At 43.4% G+C, this 21339-nt stretch overlaps 1 protein-coding gene across 3 annotated transcripts in view; it reads right to left on the bottom strand.

The window, feature by feature from the left end:
• The window catches only part of WWC2 (WW and C2 domain containing 2), a 210090-nt gene that overhangs the window by 59879 nt on the left and 128872 nt on the right, over positions 1 to 21339 (bottom strand). For all 3 annotated transcript variants that reach the window (XM_034647701.1, XM_034647702.1, XM_034647703.1), the window contains 5 exons: positions 16323 to 16402; positions 11474 to 11603; positions 8201 to 8347; positions 7097 to 7170; positions 3168 to 3410 (listed from right to left, as the gene is read on the bottom strand). In XM_034647701.1, the coding sequence (XP_034503592.1) occupies positions 3168 to 3410; positions 7097 to 7170; positions 8201 to 8347; positions 11474 to 11603; positions 16323 to 16402 (674 nt within the window). The remainder of the gene's footprint in view (positions 1 to 3167; positions 3411 to 7096; positions 7171 to 8200; positions 8348 to 11473; positions 11604 to 16322; positions 16403 to 21339) is intronic.

The raw sequence follows: 21339 nt of genomic DNA, 5'->3' as shown, positions 1-21339 counted from the left end.
GGCTTTGAAATTTTTTCAGAATCTGAGACAGAAACATTCATCTAATTAAGGAACAATTGAGACATCTTGGCAAGAAGTAAGACAAAACTCTCAAGATCTGAGAAAATAAGGAGTAATGTTAAGATCTTATCAGTTGCAGAAAAGCACAGAGGTTTTGGAATTTCAGTAGCTGTATGGAGAGAACATGGAAGATGTGTGGAAAGTCCCACACAGCATGACATTTTTCATTTGAGAGCCATCTGTCTTTGCCGATGGTCCCCCACGGGGAGCATCCCCCTCTTCCCGAGGTGCTGTACCACCCAGGGCGGGAGCTTCGTCACTGCATTTGAGCGCTCGGCCCGGGTGCAGGGCGGAGCTGGCGGCACACGGCTGGGGGCTCTGGGGTCAAGCACACTGGCTGAAATTCAGGCGAGCTTAGCTCCTTCAGAGACAGACGTTCAGTACTGCCTCAGAATCTTGCCTGAGGCCACCCCTAAAATAATGAGAAACCCGCCTTGTAAATGGAAACGGGACAATTTGGGGGAATGCAGAAGTGGTTTCTCCGGCAGCTGGGTAGGTGCCGAGAGGAAACTGCAGGATTGAGTACTGGTGAAGCACAACTTGTTTCATGACGAAACAAAGCTTTACACGGTGAATCTTACTTCCGAGAAGTATCTCCTGACACCACCTGCTTGAGCACTGAGGAAGAAGCTGTTCACAGAGGTGTTCTCTTGCTTTCTAAGGCACCCTGCTTCAGTTCAATAGTAACAATAAACAGAACAGAAACACTGTATCCACACGAGGCAGGAAGAAATAATGAAGAACAAGAAAAGGTGAGAGTGGGGGGGGCAAGTAAAACCACTGACAGGAAGAGTGGGGGGGGCAAAGTAAAACCACTGACAGGCACACCACCACACAAAGCCAGACCATCTGTGTCTACTCGGAAAATAAAGGACCCCGCACCCTTTGGCAGGTGGCTCTGCTCTTTTGGACACGTGGGATGCTGGGTTTGCATCCAAGGACAGCAGTGAGAAACCTTTAAGTTGCTCAAGCAAGAAAGTATTCATCCCCTTAACCTCATACTACAACATAATGACAGAGATCTGGCTTCTGGCCACAACATATGACAGATATAAAACACAATTATATACATGTCCCTTTTTGCTAACATCCAGTTGTGGGAGGCAGGGGGCATGCCGGTATCATAAGGTAGAGGGACATTCAGACTGCTTGCTTATTCCCCATCTGAGACAAACCCCATGGCTGGATCTCACCAAGTATATAATTATTTTATATAAGTATTTAATAGCTCTTTTTCCCGATGGGTTCAAACATACTATTTCTGCTGGAACTTAGACAGTTATTATGCACAAACCAAAGCATAAAAGCCAGAGTCTCGGCACTCAGGAACAAACTAGATTTTTAACGTTACTTCATCAGTCATTTTTGAAACTCTAGCCCTGATAAAAAAGACAAACAAGACGCCATGCCTGTAAAAGCTGATTAAAACAAACACACACCTGTTTTCTCTCTCCCAGGACAACTCTCAAACCTGTTTCTAGGCCCTTCCCAGATTCACACACTACAGAGAACAGCTGACACGCACTCAGTGCATTACACACGTATGATGAGGTAACGCTTAGTAAATGTGACACAAGTTGCAACTGTCCTTGCTGCTTCATACATGTGGGCGACACAAAAGCTACTCATTTCGTCATAGTTACCGGTGACTGTCAAACTTTTATCCTACAAATTTAAGTTCTGTAAACACAGACATGACATCAAGGTGATTCAGGAAAACAACGGAATTTTGCCTTCTCTCCCTTACTTATTGTTCCTTCTGGTCTGTGTTGGGTGGCTCGTTCCCCGGCCAGCCTTGCTCACACCTGCTTTGAGAGTGAGCCTGCAGCCGGCGCCGTGAGACAAAGATGTTAGAGCAGGCGGGCCAGGTGGGCAATGAGAATGCTTTCAGAGGGTAAAGGAATGTAAGCTACAGAGGCTTCCTCTTCGGACTCCTGGGCCTGCTTCGGACAGCTGCGGAGCTATGGCTATGCGTTACCTTGATCACCAGTTTCAAACTCACAAAAGTCAACTCTCCCCAGATGACTGAGCTCAGGATAGGCAAATCTCCCTGCTAACACCTAACCAGGAATGTCTGAGGTTTTTTCCGCCTACTGCTACCCCCACCGCACTTCAAAGATTCTGATAATATGTAGACACACAGCCTTACACATTCATAGAGGACAAAGAATCAGAAGGCAAAAGGCCAAGAAGCTTAAAAAAAAAAAAGCAGTTGGATTATGGCTGGGTGTTTTAAACTTACTTCCGGTCACTTGAAATTATATGGATGGGACCTTCCTTCCTGTCATCCTGGGACAGGCACTGCACCTGGATTGCTGGCCTACAGGATGGATGGATGTGCAGGGCTCTGAGAGGGCTGCATGGGCTGTGGCTGGAACGGGAGTGGGACCATATCCGCCGGCGAGGCCGGGACCCAGGGCTCCCTCGCACATGTCTCCGTGGCAAACTGACACCCAGCCATTCCCCTGCTTGACCCTGCAGCTGATCTGCTTACAGAACTGGATTTCTTAGATTAAATGATCAGTTCAAACCTTCCCTCGGAAAGATCAGAAAACCGCGTCAGGTGTTTCCCTTTACATTTTCACCTGCTTCGAGGGAGGGGCTCAACTGATAAACAAAATCCCAGGGAACATTTTGTGACCTGTTAAGATATCAAAGAAAGCAAGTTGTCTTCTCCTTGTGAAATGAAAAGCAATAAACGTTTGCATTCTTGTGAGTCATAAACCCCAGAGTAGGAAGCTGCCAGCGCTGTAACAGTCCAGATAATCTTTCTTATCAGAGTGCCATAGTTTACAGCCATTGTTATCAGACTCAGTCAGTGATGGACTGCATTCCTGGTTTTATGTCAACATTCCTTACTTATTCTACAGCTGCCACAGGCATTTTTGCGTTCCTAACAAACAGAAGAACTGACACTGCGGGCTACGAGGAGGGTGTGCTCTATTGCTCTATGGAGATAAAGTCCCTTTGTGCCGGTTCTCCGTCCACCGAGAATAGATGCGGTGGAGATTTCCAGAGACCCGGGGGACCCGGCATTCAGGCACAGCTCAGACACACACATTGGTCTGATGCGTCCTTGTCCCGGGGCGGGGGGGTTGCAAACGAACCTTTCGGCCAGGGCTCGGCTCAGCGGACCCCTCACGGACAGCAGCTCCTCCTCCAGCCGCTGCCTCTCGGCTTCCAGGCGCTCCAGCTCGTCTTGCGAGCGCTTCTGCGGCGTGACGAACTGAAGCTCCTTCAGGAGCTCTTCCTTCTCATTGATCAGCATCAGCTTCTCCTTCTCGATATCCAGCGCCCCGGGCCACGTCTCACTGTCCAGTTTCGACAGTTCAATTTTTAAGTTGGCCATACTAAAAATAAAGCGGTAAGAGAGGGGTGCGCATACTTAGGACTCTCAAGAAAGGGAGAACACAAACCAGGCTAAGTTGGGGGGCTGGATGCCGTCCGGACTTTACTCAGGGGTGACTGGCCCCTTGCAGGCAGAAGAGCGGCAGCCCCGCCCTCTGGTCCCGGGGCCCGACTTGACACCTGTCTCTCATCCGCCGCCTTTTCCCTCACCTTTCCAACACCAGCAAGCACACCGGTCTGAAAAAAGAGTGAAGGTCAAAGTACACTGAAGCTTAAAAAGCAGAGAGCTCTGGGAGCCGCGGTGCCCGCCCGGATGTGTGACTGCCTATACAGGGTGACAGGAGGGATCCCTGCATGGCTTCTGTTTTTTTTTTTCAATTTTTTAATAAAGATTTATTTATTAGAGAGAGAGAGAACAAGCAGGGGTAGCAGCAGGCAGAGGGAGAGGGAGAAGCAGGCTCCCTGCTAAGCAGAGAGCCTGATGCGGGGCTTGATCCCAGGACCCTGAGCCGGAGGCAGATGCTCAACCAACTGGGCCTCCCACATGCCCCCAGAGGGTTTCCATTAAAAAAAAACAAAGGTAAATGCTGTCTGATGGGACATTATTATAGATTTTGTTCCTCTGGGTATAGACGCTGTCCCCCAGTAAAATGGTAGTCCCCAGGGCTCGATGGGCAGCAACTGGGATACCAGCCAGTCAGGGAAGGACGAGGGGAGAAGAGGGAGCAGTGGTTCGGCCAACCCGTATTACAACAAAGTCAATCCAGCAGGCTCCATGTTGCCAAGGAAAAGGGAGCAGTCCTGCCCTCCTGGGCCTCCACCTGAATCCTCCTCCAGCTAGCTATGCGCTGTGAAATTGGTGTCTACACCATTTACCGAGCACTCACTGAGCCAGCCCCGTACACGTGACTGCATCTGACCTGGACAAATGGCCCGCAGGAGCCATCCGGGAGCAGGCGGTACCTGGCGCGCCTTCCCTGGCACGGCTGGGCAGCTAACACGGCTCCGGCGGTGACAGCAGGTGCCAGAGCTTGGGGGACAGGGATGGGAAGATGGGATGAGGAAGAGGCAATGCCAGCAGAGGGGAACGTCGCCGGCTGCTTAATTTTGCCTGACCTCAGATTCCACCATGTCTTGAGCTTCCTGCTAAACAGTAAAGTTAACTTCTGATGGCATGAGAACGTTCTGACACCAACCCCCACCCGAAATCAAACAACTTGCTCCGGGGCACAGTGTGGACTATTGGGATGGTTCACAAGTCAAACGGCACATGGCTGTTTTGGCCATCGGCAGCACATTAAGGCAAATTAGGAACACAACTGATGTTGGCACAGGGAATCTATAATCCTATATAAAAAAAAAATTGGATGATCCCTGTGGATACTGTTACAGCACATAGCAGAATATGAAAAATAGATAGAAAGAGGGCATTTTATTTTCCTTTTTAATGGAAAAAGTTGTAGAAGGGAAGAAAAAAGGTAAAATAATGTTATAGGGCAAAGATGGAAGTATATCCACATTTTTGTGCCATAGTTTCTTGCTTCAGTTAAACAAAAAATTGCCCTCTCTCACTGGCACGGTGCGTACAATGTGTTTCTGATTTCCACCCAGCGCCCGCACTTATGATAGATGTAATATCAGCTGTTCTTCGGCCAGAACCACAAAACCATACACAACTGTCTCGATGTGCTAGAAAATTAATCATCAAAATGCTAAATAAGCATGATATTATTAGCTTCATTAAGCACATAAAACAAAGGCTGGAGGAGAGAACAGGTTTCGGGGAAATACAACCCGCCTCTTTACTTACTCAGAATTGAGGAAGAAAAGCATTTTCAACATATGCATTAACCCTCGAGATTTACCTTCTCATCAGCATTGCTAGGAACTTTAAAATAAAACCCCAAATGAGAACAGGACAGCAATGCAACCAAATGGGAAAGAACCAGTGTCTTAAGTTTTGATGCGACGAACTTAACAACTAAACTGGGAGCGACAATGTAATGAAGGAAAGTAAGGCATCTATGACTTGTGTGACCAGGCATTAGGTGAGTTTTGGATTTTATTTGGAAAGGGTACAACCAAATCTGGGGAACAAGAACCGATGAAGGTTTCCAGGTACACCCAGGAAGAGGAATGCTGTGTAAGCTCCAGACCGAATAAACTGTTAGCAGCCAGAGTAAAGCAAAAGCTCAAGCTGACCCAAGGGAGCCAAGGTGACCCCAACGAACCCGGGGCACGAGGCCTGGTTCTCCAAATGAATTCTGAGTTGTGGCCATTCTCCTTCAGAAAGCCAGACACAGATCCTGGGCTTTGTTCACAGCAGAACCCAGCAGTTGTGGCTGCTACTGGGTTGGTATGCTCTTAGCCAGGGGGCCACAAACAGCATCCACCAGAGGCTTCCACATCCCTGGGCCACGATACCACAAAGCAGTCCTCAATCCTTACAGTGGGCAAGGTATTAGCCTGGGCTCTGAGAAGCAGCCAAAAATTTTTCAGAACCTCAAGAAATGTATAATCCACCCAGGAAAACTTACAGGCATTAAAATTAGCTGAGTGAAATGTTCTTCAGAGAAACTAAGTGACTTGCTCAAGCACACGTGGTTAGTAATTTGTAGAACAAAGCTTATGGGTTTTTTTTTTTCCCCAGGCATCAAAGAACCAAGTGATATTAGTAACAGAGGCTACAAAGAGGCAAATATTGTATTTAGGCAAATCAAATAATTGCTTTGTTAAAGCCAGATAACCTCCAAGAACTTAAGCTAATTACTTTTTAAATAATCTGCATCACCAATAACAATGGGTATACTTCATTATCTATCTGATGGTCTTATGATAGCAAACTATGACATTCTAGCAGGTTCTCAGCTGAGTTTTCCACGTTCTCGAGGAGGAACATGATAAATTTCTCTGTCGCCTATAGGGTGGTAATGCAGGTTTTTTCCCCCAGTGTCTTCCTAAGTAATAAAGCAATAGCATTTTTAAACTCTAAAAAAGGAAAATAATGGAATCAAATAGATCAGTATGACCCTCCCCCTCAAAATGAACAAGGTGTCCGTATTATGAAAAGAAGTTAAGCCTGTCTACTGGATGAGGGGGGAGAAGTCTCCTGAGCCATCCCCAAGCAGAGTCACAAGGTGAGGAAAAGAAAGCACAGGGTTCTGAGGGTCTAGAGGATAAAGGAGGGAAATAAGAATCTCTCCTCCTTTGCCCTGAAGTCAGCTGCCAGAACAGATACCTCGGCATCTTCAAGGACGTTGGCGGGAAGTCTTCCCCTCAAAGCAAAGGAATTACAGCTATTTACCTTAGAGGTCCTCGGCCACTATCAAGTCCTGTACCCGAGCCACTGTGCCATGATTCTACCTGAGAACCCAATCTTCCAACTTCTACTTGTGAGTAAGTACTGGACAAGCTCAAAGCTTCTTTCTTCCAGAAGGGAAGGGGGCAATTTCATGCCTACACTTCTCATTAATTCTCCCTGTCCTTCAGCTGTGGGGGAAAACAACGAGCTGAGAGTTTGGGGGGGGGTCTGCAACTCTTACATCTAAAACCCCTCAAGAGTAGCCTCGGTTAGAGGCGTTGGGGGCACCCAGCAGATGTCACTATGGGAGTAAAGATTAATTCTGGGCAAGAAAACACTGCTTGAGCCCGCTGACCACTGAACACGCAATAGCTCCCCTGCTGTTACCTTCTTTTGGCTTCTTCATACTGCAGGCTCAGCCTGACCTTTTCAGCTAGATTTGATCTACTTCTCACTCCGATCTGGTAAAAAACAAAAGGGAAAAAAGTCAATTAACTCTGCTAATGAATGAAGGTAAACTGCTTTTGTTTCTAGGAAGCCCAAGTAATTGGAAAACTAAAGAAGATGGTCTTGAAATTGGGAACACTAGTTTAAAAAGGCACTTACTTTCTAGTCTCAGTAGGGGCAAAACATTTCCTTTTAATTCAAGCTTGTCTGTTTTTCAAAGACTTTAACATCATTTTCTCCACACATTAAATTCAAGATAAAGAGTATTATGTCAATGTCTCCGGTATCTCAGAGTTTACGAAGGGTGTACAGGTCAATAAAATTTATGAACTGAAACTAATTTCCTCATCTCCATGAGCCCAAATTTCCATCATTTAGCTTCCAAATGAAAAAAACATAAACTAAATTAACTTCAAAAACTAATTTTTCAAACAGGTAAGTCCTACTGTTGATTTGTACCCGTTTCATTTTCATAGCACAGAATTCAAAGAAGCAAAAGAATATGAAAACAACTGGGAATGGACTAGAAAAGTTAAGTATCTGCTAAATGGCATCCCAAAAAGGAGAATGCAAAGCCACATTAAATATTTTTAAATGCTGGGCACAAACCACAAATTAAACATTTTAATATAAACAACCTTTGATCTACAAACAAATTTTTGATAGTTTTTAAAGGCATAATTTTTTGTTTCTCATTCGCCTCAATGTTTAATTGAAAAGATCTAAATTTCAAAGACCTTAAATATAATAGGAAAAACTTAAGGTCTCATGCATCTCTACCCTTTTCATAACGTCTCTGAATAAATACAGTCTGAGAAAGTTTGAACCAAGCTGTTCATATGGACAGATCCTGATAAGCCTGGCACGCAGACAGAAAAGATAAGGCTCCAATTTTTTAAAATCCAGTCTCAGAGCAAGAAATATTGAACCCACGCAGCTGCAATGCAAACCACATCGCTAGCTCCTGTCCCACTTGCCGCCCATCCACAATTCGGGGCCGTTGAGGATGGCGCTAGGGCCAAGCCTGCCACTCGGGTAACTTACATCTGCAGAAGTGCTTGTCTGTGACCCGGCATCAAGGGTCTGTGTGGAGAGCGATAAACGGGAGTTTACAGAACCGGATGTCAAGTCTGGCTCGGAGGTGCCAATGCTCCGACCCGAATGGAACCGCTCCTGCAACTTAGCAAGACTCTGTTTGGGAGACAGAAAGTCCTGCATAGAGCTTAACACGTAAGACACAAAGCTTCCGCGGCACAGAAATTGGAACTGAAAGATGCGATCTCCACGGGAAGAAAATGACTTTATGTTGCCAGGTACTTACCGCTTTAAATTACTGAAAAAAGAAGACCAGGATATAACTTTGCACACACACACATGTGACCCTGGAAGTATGTGAGATCATAACAAACGGGTTCTCTTACCTTCCCCAAGACAGCCTAGGAATGATTCACACTGTGCATAATGGTATCTTTATATGTAACCCATGCATTTCTTGCTTTTTAAAAATTTCATTGAAAAGAGCTCTATTTTAAAAAGGCTCATTTTAAGTACTCACTTCATGCAGCAGACATTATGGAAATATGGAATATACCTACAATGCAAACTCACTATAGATCTAGCAAGAAAACTTCCTACTTAGCAAACTTCTGTAATTATGCCCCTCTCACATCTGGATGGAACCCAAGGGATTATGTGCTCCCACTAACGTCAGAGATGAGGAGACCGAGGGCCAGGAGTCACAGTCCTGGCGGCTGATCCGAGCCCGTTGTTACGCCGACTGCATGGTACTGCCAGAGGGATAACGTCTGGTTTTCTAAAGTGAATGGGCCTGCTGTCGGCTTCCACACTTAATAAACTGAGCTTACTTTGTTGTATTGATTTTTTTGAAGATTTTATTTATTTGACAGAGAGAGAGGGAGCACAAGCAGAGGGATTAGCAGGCAGAGGGGGAGGGAGAAGCAGGCTCCCTGATGAGCAGGAGCCCGACATGGGGCTCGATCCAGAACCCTGGGATCATGACCGGAACCAAAGGCAGCCACTTAACCGACTGAGCCACCCAGGGGTCCCCGAACTGAGTTTACTTTAAAGAGAGGATGTGAGCAAGTGAAAATATTAAAAAGGAGAAAGATCTTAGCTACACTGCTACCAACCCTCCCCCCTCAGAAAACACTAATAAAAATGGTAAGAAACTCATTATTACTAACTTCAAGAAAAGCCAGGATTTAATCCTAATAATTACAATTCTTAGGATAAAAAATGAGAACTGCCGCCCCCCCAAATTAGAAATATCAGAGATCTGACCTGTGCCTTTTACCTAACCTTTATTTTCTTTCAAAGGAATATTTATGCAAAATGTAAATAACAAAAGGGATAAAACTCAAGCGGTCACATCAAATAACAGACTACAGAAAAGAACAAAGAAAACTGTTAGTGACTTCGGGCAAGTCTTTTCTATTTTTTCATCAATACAGTGAAAAGACTAGTATTTTTCAAATCCGTCTGTGACGACCGTGCACCTCATCAGTTTAGTAGGTCATGACTAGCATGTTTTTCGATGAAAAAGAACAGACTAGAAAATAAATTCAGATCACGTTGCTAGTATTAAGAGTATTAAGAAATAAGTATTAAGAAATATGGTGTGTGTGTGTCCAAACATAAAGACATTTGTGTGTGCCTGGGTTCTCATTAGAATAGATCTCCTACTGTGGGTCATGGTCAAAGAGCTCTGAAGGTCACAGAATCTCTAATGCTGATTGCCGTATCTACTAATTAACTGTTTTATGTATACTTTAGTAATTGAAAAGGAATCTAATCTTTTAATTTAATCTGGCCTATGTATAAATCCAAATTTCTTCTTCACGGAAACAATCAAAGATAACCTAAAATTGCTGAATTATAAAGTTCCAACGTAAATTTGCTCAAGTTCTATTAACTTTTCCCAAAGGACCTATGATGTGCATTTTAGGAATTACTGATTTAATCATCAAGATCATGGTGGAACAAAATAAAAATACATCCAAATAGAGTTTTCTACGTTTCACATATATATTTGAAACCACATATGCTGGAGCAAGACTGCCTAGATTTGAACCAAAGCCCTACCACTTCTGAGCTATGTGACTTTGAGGATTAAATTACTAATTTTTGTGTACTGCAATTTCCTGTAAGTGACGATAATATGTGCCCATCTCCAGGGTTGTTGTCAGAATTAAATGGACTACAAGGCAAGGAGAAGATGGCCCAGCACACGGTCAATGCTTATAAGAATTTATTCTTAATAATATTCTTTTCTATTTGATCTCTTCTTGCAAGTTATTTCAAAATTCCCTAAATGCAAAATTATAGGTGTTTAAGAATATGTACCTATATTCAATTGACATTTTGAAAATAGACATGAAGTAGCTGAATATAGTATTTAAAGGTAGAGTTTCTACCAAGAATGCAAACACTGCCACTGGCTCTAACATCTTCCCAAAGACACAGGCTAAATCCTTACTCCAAATATCTGAAATACAAAGAATTCTCAGACCTTGTGATAAATATGGAACGAAGGGAAGGTAAGAGGGGAAAGAGACATACTCTTCAAAAAAAAAAATAAAAATAAAAACAACCCGAATGTACCTACTGACTATAGATATTTAAAAAGCAGGATATTGATCACTGAATGGTTTTTTTTTGTTTTGTTTTGTTTTGTTTTTTAACACATAAGGCTGAATCACTGGATGCTAAGGCCCCTGGGCTGAGAACCGTACAGGTGTAACAAGGGGATCTTCTCCCATTAGCAGCTTTCCTAGGATGACTAGAGGGGTATCCTGCAGCTGGGTCAACACTCCCTGTCTCTAGACAGCACCTCAGAATCATGTGGGGTGGCCAAAAGCTCTTCTAAGCTTCTCATATACCCTCCGCGACCTCCTCGAGGCATATATCCTCTACTCACTGATGACAGGTGACACGCCCTTTATGCACCCTGGGCTGAGGATCGCGGTTTAGACAACCCTGCTTATCGGAGCTCCACACGACGTTTCGGTGAGTTGCAGGGTGCACCAAAATGCTAATCTCATATGGGCTCCAGGATCCACCGCCTCCTGTCTCAAAGGCCACCCAAAGCCTGCCTTCAAATAAGCATATCAGAGCCATGGAACCCACCTGTTTACCTCCAACGCAGCCTGTGGCTTCGGTGCCTAGAACAAAGTCTGTCTGAATGAGGCAGCGCGAGAAAGGGCCATCCAGACTCTGACGGAGAGCTCCTGCCTCAAGGAGAGTTTCTGGGGCCCCAGAGGGTAGGCAGCTGACTTAACAAAATGTTTCACAACATACCTGCATCAGATCTTGCTTTTCTTTTTCTCCTGAGCTAATAGCCTTTCTGATAGATTTCAGTTCAGTTAGAATGGCTTTGGCTTCACTAAGTTCATAGCCACTCTGGCCTCCAGACATTTTTTTATCTATTCTGTTAGAAAAAAAAAAAAGAAAAGAGAAAAATGGTCAAAGAGTGTTGACAGAGTACAAGTTAAGCAAACAGTCTAGGAACTGGGTTTCGGATTGTCGGAGCTGCCTGATGAGTCTGCTACTTGCCTCCCACGTACCGGTATGACCCTTTCAAGCGGACTGTTCCTCCCTGCTTTCTCTTCCAGCCACGTCCAGCTCACACTCCCCTCACCCACCTCAGGCCCTGCCCGTTTCTCATCATTTTCAGGCCCAGCCATTTCGTCTTCAGTTGGTTTGGTGACCCCACCATGGGCCGAATTCAAAACTCCTCCTGCTAAGCCCGACCTCCACCCTGAGAAAAGGTTGAAGGATTTAGCAGGTCAGAAGTGCCAATAAACCGGACAACTACAGGAAGTATGGATTCCTCACTGTTGCCTCATGTTACATAGGCCCTAATGTCTGTGTCAAACCAAGCCTGGTGCCTGCGGGCTGGCGGGCCTTTCGGAAACGCAAGTGATTAAATGCTAGTGAGTAGCCTACAATATTTGGATTGTGTGGTTAGTTTCTTGTTTCTTTTAAAACATGTGAAAAGTACTTGTTCCTTTTTAGGACGTCAAGATTAGAACTGCTTGCCTCGCTGTCAAGTTCAAATCTAGGAATAAGGCAGAAGGGTGGATGTGTTCATCTGTCAACTAACACTGAATAAAAAGCTCTTCAAGGAGCTCATTTATCGTGCCCCCCAGATCTGCTCACCAAATCTTACAGTTCACATGGTCATCCTATGTCAGAGGATTTCAAGTAACCTAATGCTTTGTGCACAGAAGGACCCAACCAAATTTCCTAATTCTTAAAAAAAAAAAATAAAAAAAAAAGTAGTGTAACAGTGTCCTCACTCCCACTCTCTTGGTTCTCTCCAACCACAGACGCTGCCCAGGACTCATTCTGAATACAACTGGGTTCCCTTGAAGAACATACGGCTATGCCTCTGCCCCATCAGCCAACGACTCTCATTCTTGGACATATTCTTAGTCTTATCCACAGAGAAATGGCACCTATGAAGCCACGGAGAACTGGCTCTGAGCTCATTTGGTTTAAAACATTTAATGATTTATATTTATTTCAATGTGAGGGGCATAATCTGGAAACAAAAACAAAAACAAAAAACAACCCACCAACCCTCTTATTCATTCTTCCAAACAAAGTTTACTCAGGCAAGCACAGTTGGCAGATAACGTATTTCCCCAAGTACTATTTTAGCAAACATTTTATTGTTGCTGAACAAAGTTTTAACCTAAGAAAATAAAAGGAATTTCATCATGAGGTTATTTGATAATAAAAGTACAACCAACGAAGTCACTGAGTTAAGCAGGTATGAGCGCATGAACACACGGTGTTTAGGGCGGGAAGGGACCCTAGAAATCTACTCGTCACACTTCCTCTAAGTGAAAAAGCAAGACCAGAAGGTTTACGCAACTTTAGTCCCTAAACTGCATAAACACTTCACTAGTAGAGGGACAATCCTCAAAATGACAGATTCAGGCTCAGGGCTCTTATGACTCTTACACTTTGAATATTTGAAAAAAACACAGGCAGTACTTTGAATATTGGTTAATCCCATTTATTTGGGAAGGGATTTAACAGTGGAATTGTTGGCTCCCTTAAGTATTATATCTACCAACCTAGTTGAGGCAAAAGGCTTATTTTAATTAAAAAAAAAATTTGTGCGATTTCATGAAATAGCTATGAACACAGGACTCTCAAACTGTGGCAAAGAAATTTCTAAAGCCCAAGTGATTTCTTCCTATTTGTGGAAAACCTTCAGAATCTAACAGTTAAAACAAATCTTTAAGTCAGAAATCAGCTTTAACATCTGAAAACAAAAAAAGTATGTAAGCTGTTCTCAGAAATCAACTTTAACGCTTAAAAATAAAGACTGCTCATTTACATTTCAGAGAGCTTTAGAACTAGATAATAAAGTCCTGGCTGTCCACTGCTCAGTCGGGTGCTAAAAAGCAACAAGGACAAGCCAGGTCAACTCAGCGCCCACCCCCCCCCCACCCTACCCACACCGGGGAGCCCTTCTGGTCTTTCTCTCAGACTTCTGTTTCCTCTGAGCACCTGTTTTCCTCTAACTATTGCTTTTCCCTTTATCTCCACGTTTCTCCTTTCCTCCTCAACTCTTTATCTCCCACCTTTTCTCTCTTTTTTGACCCTAACTGACCATAAGATAAAGTCAAACAAAATCAAAATATCAGCATTATTTGCTGATTTTTAAATCAAAGTACTGTGCTTTTTGTTCTTAATTTGAGAAATAAAATTTTATATTTTTCCTCAAAAACATTTTTTTAAAGTTTGTTTTGGGGGGCGGGTTCTGAGTACCATATTATTAATTTCCCCTGTATCTTGGTCTCCTCTGAAAGAGAAGAGATTCCCATTTGCATGCTTTCCCTCGAGAATATGTGCCCCCCCCCCACCCCGGCCGAGCCAAATTTCACAGGCTAGGTATACATTTTTGGCTGGCTGAATGTTTCACTTCTCATTTTCCACTTTTGAATGAATGCCGAAAGTGGCAAAGTAGAAATGTCTTCCTGGTGATATCTGTCTACACATAAGCTACGTGACGGCCTAGGCCAAAGTCAACTATGGGACCACAGATGGAAATAAATAATGCAGAGTAAAACTACATTCATTCATCCAGCATAAACTCTTGAACTCAGTAAAATGAAAGCCTGAGTTCAAATTACATTATAGCTCCAGATTTGGCAAAAAGAGTCCATTCTATCTCAAATAAATGAAAAGTTACAAAAGCCTGCAGTAGGATTCTATTTAAATCTTTTCCTGAAATATATTTTCTGTCAAAACCCAAGGAAAAGTCCCTTTACAGTATCAGGAATGTGGCTTCCTGAAAAGTATGGTCTCTGGGTTCAATTATTATTCAATGTTCTAGTAGAATGGTGGTTAACATTTGAATGGAAACAGCTTTATTTTGTCTATAGTCAGGATCAACAAGAGAGGTCTCTCTGATGTTAGATATCGTATCTTTTCTGATCTCGGTTCAAGGGATTAGAATCATTGCAAGAGAATGCCTGAATTTCTACAACAAATGTCTATTGTTTTCTTGTGGAATGTTATTGACAGATTCTTAAACATGCCTTGGATTCCTATAAAAATTGCTTGCAAGCAAACTGCTTTAAAACAATACAGCACTGTTATATCAATATAACAAAAACAGCAAGTTTGGCTAACCTTTAATCCCGGGTGGTGACATGAGTTACAATTTCATGTGCTTTAAAAATGTTTAACGTGTAGCTAAACATTTTGTAGGGCTCGTCAAAGTTTGTTTTCTCTCTCAGCTCCCACCACAAAGCCCTCCTTTATGCTGATGTGCAATTACTAAGTATCACACTGATGTCATTCTAGGTCTGCTCAGTTCTTCAGGGGAGCTCTGCAGCCGGCTGAGGTGCTTAGAACACAGCCATACTTGAGAACTACCTGGGGATCGCACAAAATATGCCTAGATGGAGACCAAAAACAGGTATTTTTTTTTTAAAAGTTCCTCAGATTATTCTAATATGCAGTCAGGTTTGAGAACCACTAGGACAGGAGCATCCGAAAGAATAAAATGGTTATGATTACATGAGGTGAGTGGGAAAAAAGAAGATAGAGCCATAAGACCCAGATCTGAAATCAGTCATATGACGGATGGTCAAGAGTCGTGACTGGTGTCCCGAGCTGTTAATTCGTCGTGCAAACACACAGAAGCACCAGCTTATGTTTGGCCAACACACACACAGGATCTTTAAAAAGGGGTAATGCCTTGCTGCCTTGGATTGCTACAGAGGGAGACTGGGGGAAGAACACGCAGGCCATCGGGAACTCTCTATAAACACTGCACCGCAGTTGGCACAGAGCCCCGCACACACAGTTGAATGCCTTTTGAGGGATAATGCAAAGGCATAATGCCTTCAATCCTCTCTGTGGTCATGTGGTTGTGAAAACCATCAACTTCTTGCCTCACACCAGAGACCATGCGGTAGGGCTCGTGAGGGTTGGAAAGTCCGGTGTGCCTGTCAGGGCTTAGCCGGGCAGAGCCTCGTCAGCTGGGAGAACAGTGGCTTCCAGGGGCTGGGAACGGGGCAGGAGATTCCAGAATCTGCTCCCCTCAGTTGTCTACATCTTCCTTAGTCTGGCCCAGTCTAGAGTTAGGCCAGTGGCCCATCAGACTTGACTACAGAACTGGAAAGGACAAAAGGAACTCGGGAAATGAGGAACCCACTCAAGCTTCTCTGCTGACCTAACTCGCTCCCTGAGATCGGCCCCAGTTAGATGGTGCCTGGGGCTGACGAAGGGGCAGTGAGATGCCTCCAACCCAGGGCTCAGGGCAGCTCACACTGTCCAGCGCGAGAGCCGAACACGGAGGTGCTCCCTCCCTGCGTCTATTCCCTTAGCGCGTACCTCAAGCTTAGAGCAGGCAGGCAGGTGCCCCAGGACACAAAGTGAAGGTTCTCACTGGTTTCTCTGACTCTCCGATGATTCATAAAACTTCAGACCTTTTCAAAGTATATAGATTTTCCCAAGTGTTTTTGTTTGTTGGTTGACTGTTTTCTTGGTTTTTGGTTTTGGTTTCAGAGCTTTTTACTTTATGTTTCTTTGAGAAATCTCTTATGTATAATGTGTACTTCTATTTTCTTTGTATTAGGGGGCTTTCAATTATTCTCAATTTCAGTATTTTTATACTCACTGCTGCAACGTTTCAAAGCCTTGTTCTTTATACAGCAATTCTTGCTTCATTTGTGAGAGTTCTCTCTTCAGCTTTTTAACCTTTTGCGAGAAATCAATGCAAATAAGAATGTTTGTAAATACTTAGCAACACTGTTTTAAGAGATAGTCCATCAGTAAACCATCAAACACACAGACACAGCCATTAGTTTAACATTTACTCTACTGGTTTCCCCCTGACATAAATTCTGTGGAAGGCAGTTAATCATGTTTAAATTATCAATGATGTTCATTATCACCTATACTTACCCTCATCATCATATTTAGCAACATCAACGCGAGCTGGCATCATGACTGTCTCCATTTTGTGATAAACAGCCAGGAAGGAGGGGGAGTCAGAGCTTGAAACCCCGGTTTCTATAGCTCCAATACTGCATGCTCCTCCTTCCCTCCTCCACTGCGCTCCAGGACAGCCAGCCCCCACTCTGTTTCTCGACTGTATCAGGCAATACCTGCTCTGCTTCCGCAACATGCTGTTCCCCCGTGGCTGGAAGGCTTTCCCTCAGAATCTTCCAGAGGGGACTCCTGTCACTCAGGTCTCAGCTCACACGTCCCCTTTTGGAATAGGACTTCTCTAACCACCCCGACCCATGCCATTACTGTTTTATTTAGTTCCTAGTATTTCTCAAGAGCTGAAATTTTCTGTGTGTTTGTTTACTGTCTGCCCCCCATGGGAAAGTAGGCTGCATCACACCAGCCGTATCCCAAACTTGTAGAAGACTACCGGGCACCGTGAGGAATAAAAGTGACAAGGACAAGGACTGCCGATCAATAAACATCTGCTGTCATTCTGATAAAAAAAAATGTGTATATATATATATATACATGTTTTTTTCCTGCTGCCAAATACATTCTTGGTGATGACAATGCTAAAATGTGATAGGTCAAAAAACCAGCAGAGGCCTGGTTTAGTCACAAACTAAAGGTCTTCACACGGGTGCCAGAAATTTACTTCTATATCATAGCCATAAGTTGGAAGCACATTCTGTTATACAGTATTTCAACGTGCTTTTGAACTTTTATTTCCTATTTAGTCTATCCCTTCCACAAATATTTACTGACTTTCCACCACGCGTCTGTCAGTTCCTGGGTCTGAAGTGTGAGTAAAGCAGACAAGATCTTTGCCCTCATGCGTCCTACAGAACAATGGGGGAGCCAGATGTTGAGCAAATAATCATCCAACGAAATAAATCTTACCAATTACCATGGGGGATATAAAGGAAAGGTTCAGGATACTTTAGGATAAAAAAGGGGGACGGGACCCGATTTAGTGTGAGGAGCTGGATAAAGCGTGTCTGTGGAAATGATGTTTAAGCAGAGCAGGTCAGTGGGGCTTCATTTGGTAAAGGGGATCCTCAAAAGGCAGAGCTTGTGGACAAAGCCTAAACCACGGGAGGAGGAAACTCGTCAAATCTCTGGGATTTGGGGGTGCATGGTGGTTCAGTTGGTTGAGCATCTGCCTTCAGCTCAGGTCATGATCTCGGGGTCCTGGGATGGAGTCCAGTGTGGGGCTCCCTTCTCAGCGGGGAGTCTGCTTCTCCCTCTGCCCCCTACTCGTACTCTCTCTCTTTCAAATAAATAAATAAAATCCTTAAAAAAAAAAATCTCTAGGATTTGGAGCATGCTGCCATTTGCTGGATTTACAGAGGTGGCGTGCAGCAGGAGAAGAGACTGGAGGAAGGCCTTATATAGAGTTTTGAAGCCATGAGGAAGATTTCTAAATCTTATCTTAAGAACAAGGACAACTGGGGAGGAATTTTAAGGCATGATCTGCTTTATGATTTTTATTTTTTTATTTTTTTAAATTTTTAATTAATTAATTAATTAATTTTTTAAAGATTTTATTTATTTATGTGACAGAGATAGACAGCCAGCGAGAGAGGGAACACAGCAGGGGAGTGGGAGAGGAAGAAGCAGGCTCCCAGCGGAGGAGCCCCATGTGGGACTCGATCCCGGAACGCCGGGATCACGCCCTGAGCCGAAGGCAGACGCTTAACGACTGAGCTACCCAGGCGCCCCATGCTTTATGATTTTTAAAAACCACTGTGATGACTCTGTTGATTGGACCAGAGGGGCCAAAAGGGGCCATTCCACCTGCACTGTGGGTTGGCCTACAGGCAATGTATAGAGAGTGGAGCCCAGAGGAAGAATGTATTTGGGAGGCAGAATCAACAGGATTTGGTGAGGGCTCAAGGCACAGGGTGAGGGAGAAGATGTGTCAAAGATCACTGCCAGGATTTTGCCAGGTGGGGGCCGGGTGGGGCCGGAAAGGTGCCTCCCTGGAGGGTGGGACCAGATCTGGAGGTAAGATCGAGGGTGTTCTTTGTGACATTTAACTTTCTGATGCTCAGGAAACTTCAAAGGCCATTGGAATACGGAGGCTTGACGTTCAGAAGTGTCTGGACCAGAGATACAAAATTGAAAGTCACTGACATAAAGATAATATTTTAAATGCATGAGAATAAATGAGATCACCTAGAGAGAGTGTACACTGAAAACAGAAGAGAGTCCAGGAACATGCCTCAGGCACCTTATCATTCAGAAGTCTACCAGAGGAAGGGACAAAACACACTGCAAAGCAGCAGCAGGAGAAGTCGGAGGGAAAACAGGGCATCTTGGAAAATGACAGAAAAAAGTCGAGAGGGAGGGTAGGCACTACGTAGAATACAGTGACAAAGATGAGCGCTGTGTAATACTCACATTCGCATACCTAAGGCACAATACTTCGGGTAGTACGGCTACTCAATCATTTATCTGTTGTAAATTATCTGCTGAGTTTATCTGAATGTTGAACAGTTTGTGTCCTAAGGCACTTATATTTGATGAGGGAAAAGAAAACACAAATAATGATGTTGCAAGGCCCTCTCTGTAACTGCAAAGACAGGTATAAACGATGCTACTGGAATCTAAAGGGGGACAGGAGCACTTCTGGCTGGCCTCACGGAGGAGGGGCTATGTGAGCTGGACTGTGAAAGTGCTTGAATATTCACGAAGAGCAGTGAGCTCCTTCACAGAGGATCATAAAGACATTTCAGTTGTAGCATTCGATTATTATCATGTCAAAGGAGCCATCAGTCATCAATAGCTCATTCCACACAGACTTCTATTTCTGACAGCACCTCTAAAGAGCTGTTTACCAAAGACTGTTAACATTTTTATTTTAAAACAACAACCACCACAGTTAATCCAAAAATCAATAGCAACTCAAATAGCTGGCCTGAAGACTGTCTTTACCTCTGAAAACACAGTTGATAGAAACAATGGCGATACTGAACCCACTTAGAACCACCAAATTAATACAATTAGCATATCTCACTGACATAAAATAGCATTCTACTTAAAAATCATTTGGACTGTGATGACACATGGATTTAGATTTTTTTCAAAAATTATCATTTAAAATCTAAAATTAACTTTTGAACTTTCAGTCTCTTGTCTGTTGAAGTGATGGGAGTGAGATTTTATTGTGCACCGAGTGACAATGATGAAGGAGGCTAACCTGCGCTGGCTTTCACTCCACATTATTTATTTAACCTAGCGCTGGCCGTAAGCTACTGTTTCCATCTTGGCGAGTCTTCGTAGTGGATTACCTGAATGATCCTTAGCTCCAAGTATCAATGTTGCACTTTACGTTGTTAACCATGAAAAAGTCTGATTTCTAATAGAATGACAAGTGAAAACGGGTATTATTTCCAATCAAACATCATTTCTGATCATCTTTGGCTTCACGAATATGGTCTGAACTAGTTCCACAACCTTTCTTCCCGGAGAACCATGTGACATCGTTAGCTATTAGAGGGTCACTGTTTCTATTCCTCCATTCTCCACCCCACCCTCAGATGTAGGACACAGAACTAAAAACCAACATCCTTAGATCACAGCTAAAGGATTATGCTAATGCTGACTTGCAAATTTCACACAATGTAGACTGTACCAGGAAGCAATAATGACAGCGAAAATTCACGAGGACTTTATGTATTCCTGGCATTGTGCTAAATACAAATGCCTTATTTTCAATCCTCACAACTACTCTATAGATAGTTTTCATTCTTATTTTATAGGTGAGGCATTTCAAACCGAAAAAGAATAAGAAAGTAATGTGCTGAAGCTTACACTGCTACCAAGCAGTGGGGAACAATCCAGAAACCAGGAGAAGCTTTTTAAAACTATAATGATAAAAGTTTTAGTTATTAATGGCATGATAGTACAAACATGTGAGATTAGAGACAAACCAGAATTTTGGAAAATGACCCAAATAAAATCTATGGCCCTTATTTACCTTAGAAACTTCATTATGCTTCTAGCCCACGCAGAGTGAACACATGAATAGCCCCACAAGCCCTAGAATCTATGCTTTTTGTCTCTTACATACTCAACTTTTTGCCATAGCCAACCATCTCATCCTATAGACTTACATCTAAGGAATCAAATCTCACAACCCAGAGTATCAAATTAGAAGCAAGAGACCCATGGCTTTTGCACATTTCCCACTTTCTGTACTGACTACACCAAAGCAACTGACATTTTAAATTGATTTTAAAGTTATTTCTGAAAACCAGGAAGATGTTGTGATTAAATGTGATGAGTATGACTGGAAATCACGGAGCTTCTTCCCATTTCCAACAATCCTAGTGTAATGGTGTAATGTTTCATTTTAAAAGAAGGAGAAAGAAGATGACAATAAAAGAAAAGTAAATTACAGAAATCTGTAGACCTTGGAAGGATCACAAGACAGGCAGGTTTCAGAAGCTTGCCCTAAAAGTGAACTGTGTAACATTAAAGCTATAATGAGCGAAATGGCATTTTACTAATGACTACTTTCCCTTTTCACCATTTTCTCTACTGTCTTCCCCAGAGTTCCTTCAGCAAGCCAATGAAGGGCAACTGTCAGCTTGCTTCTTCTAGGAATTTTTCTTTTCACCACCACTTCCACCTCCCTGAAAATCCTTCACCACCCTGCCTCATCTCAAAAGTCACCT

Source organism: Ailuropoda melanoleuca, chromosome 18 (genome assembly GCF_002007445.2).
Source record: "Ailuropoda melanoleuca isolate Jingjing chromosome 18, ASM200744v2, whole genome shotgun sequence".
Lineage (NCBI taxonomy): Eukaryota > Metazoa > Chordata > Mammalia > Carnivora > Ursidae > Ailuropoda > Ailuropoda melanoleuca.
This window is presented reverse-complemented; position numbering and strand designations above follow the sequence as displayed.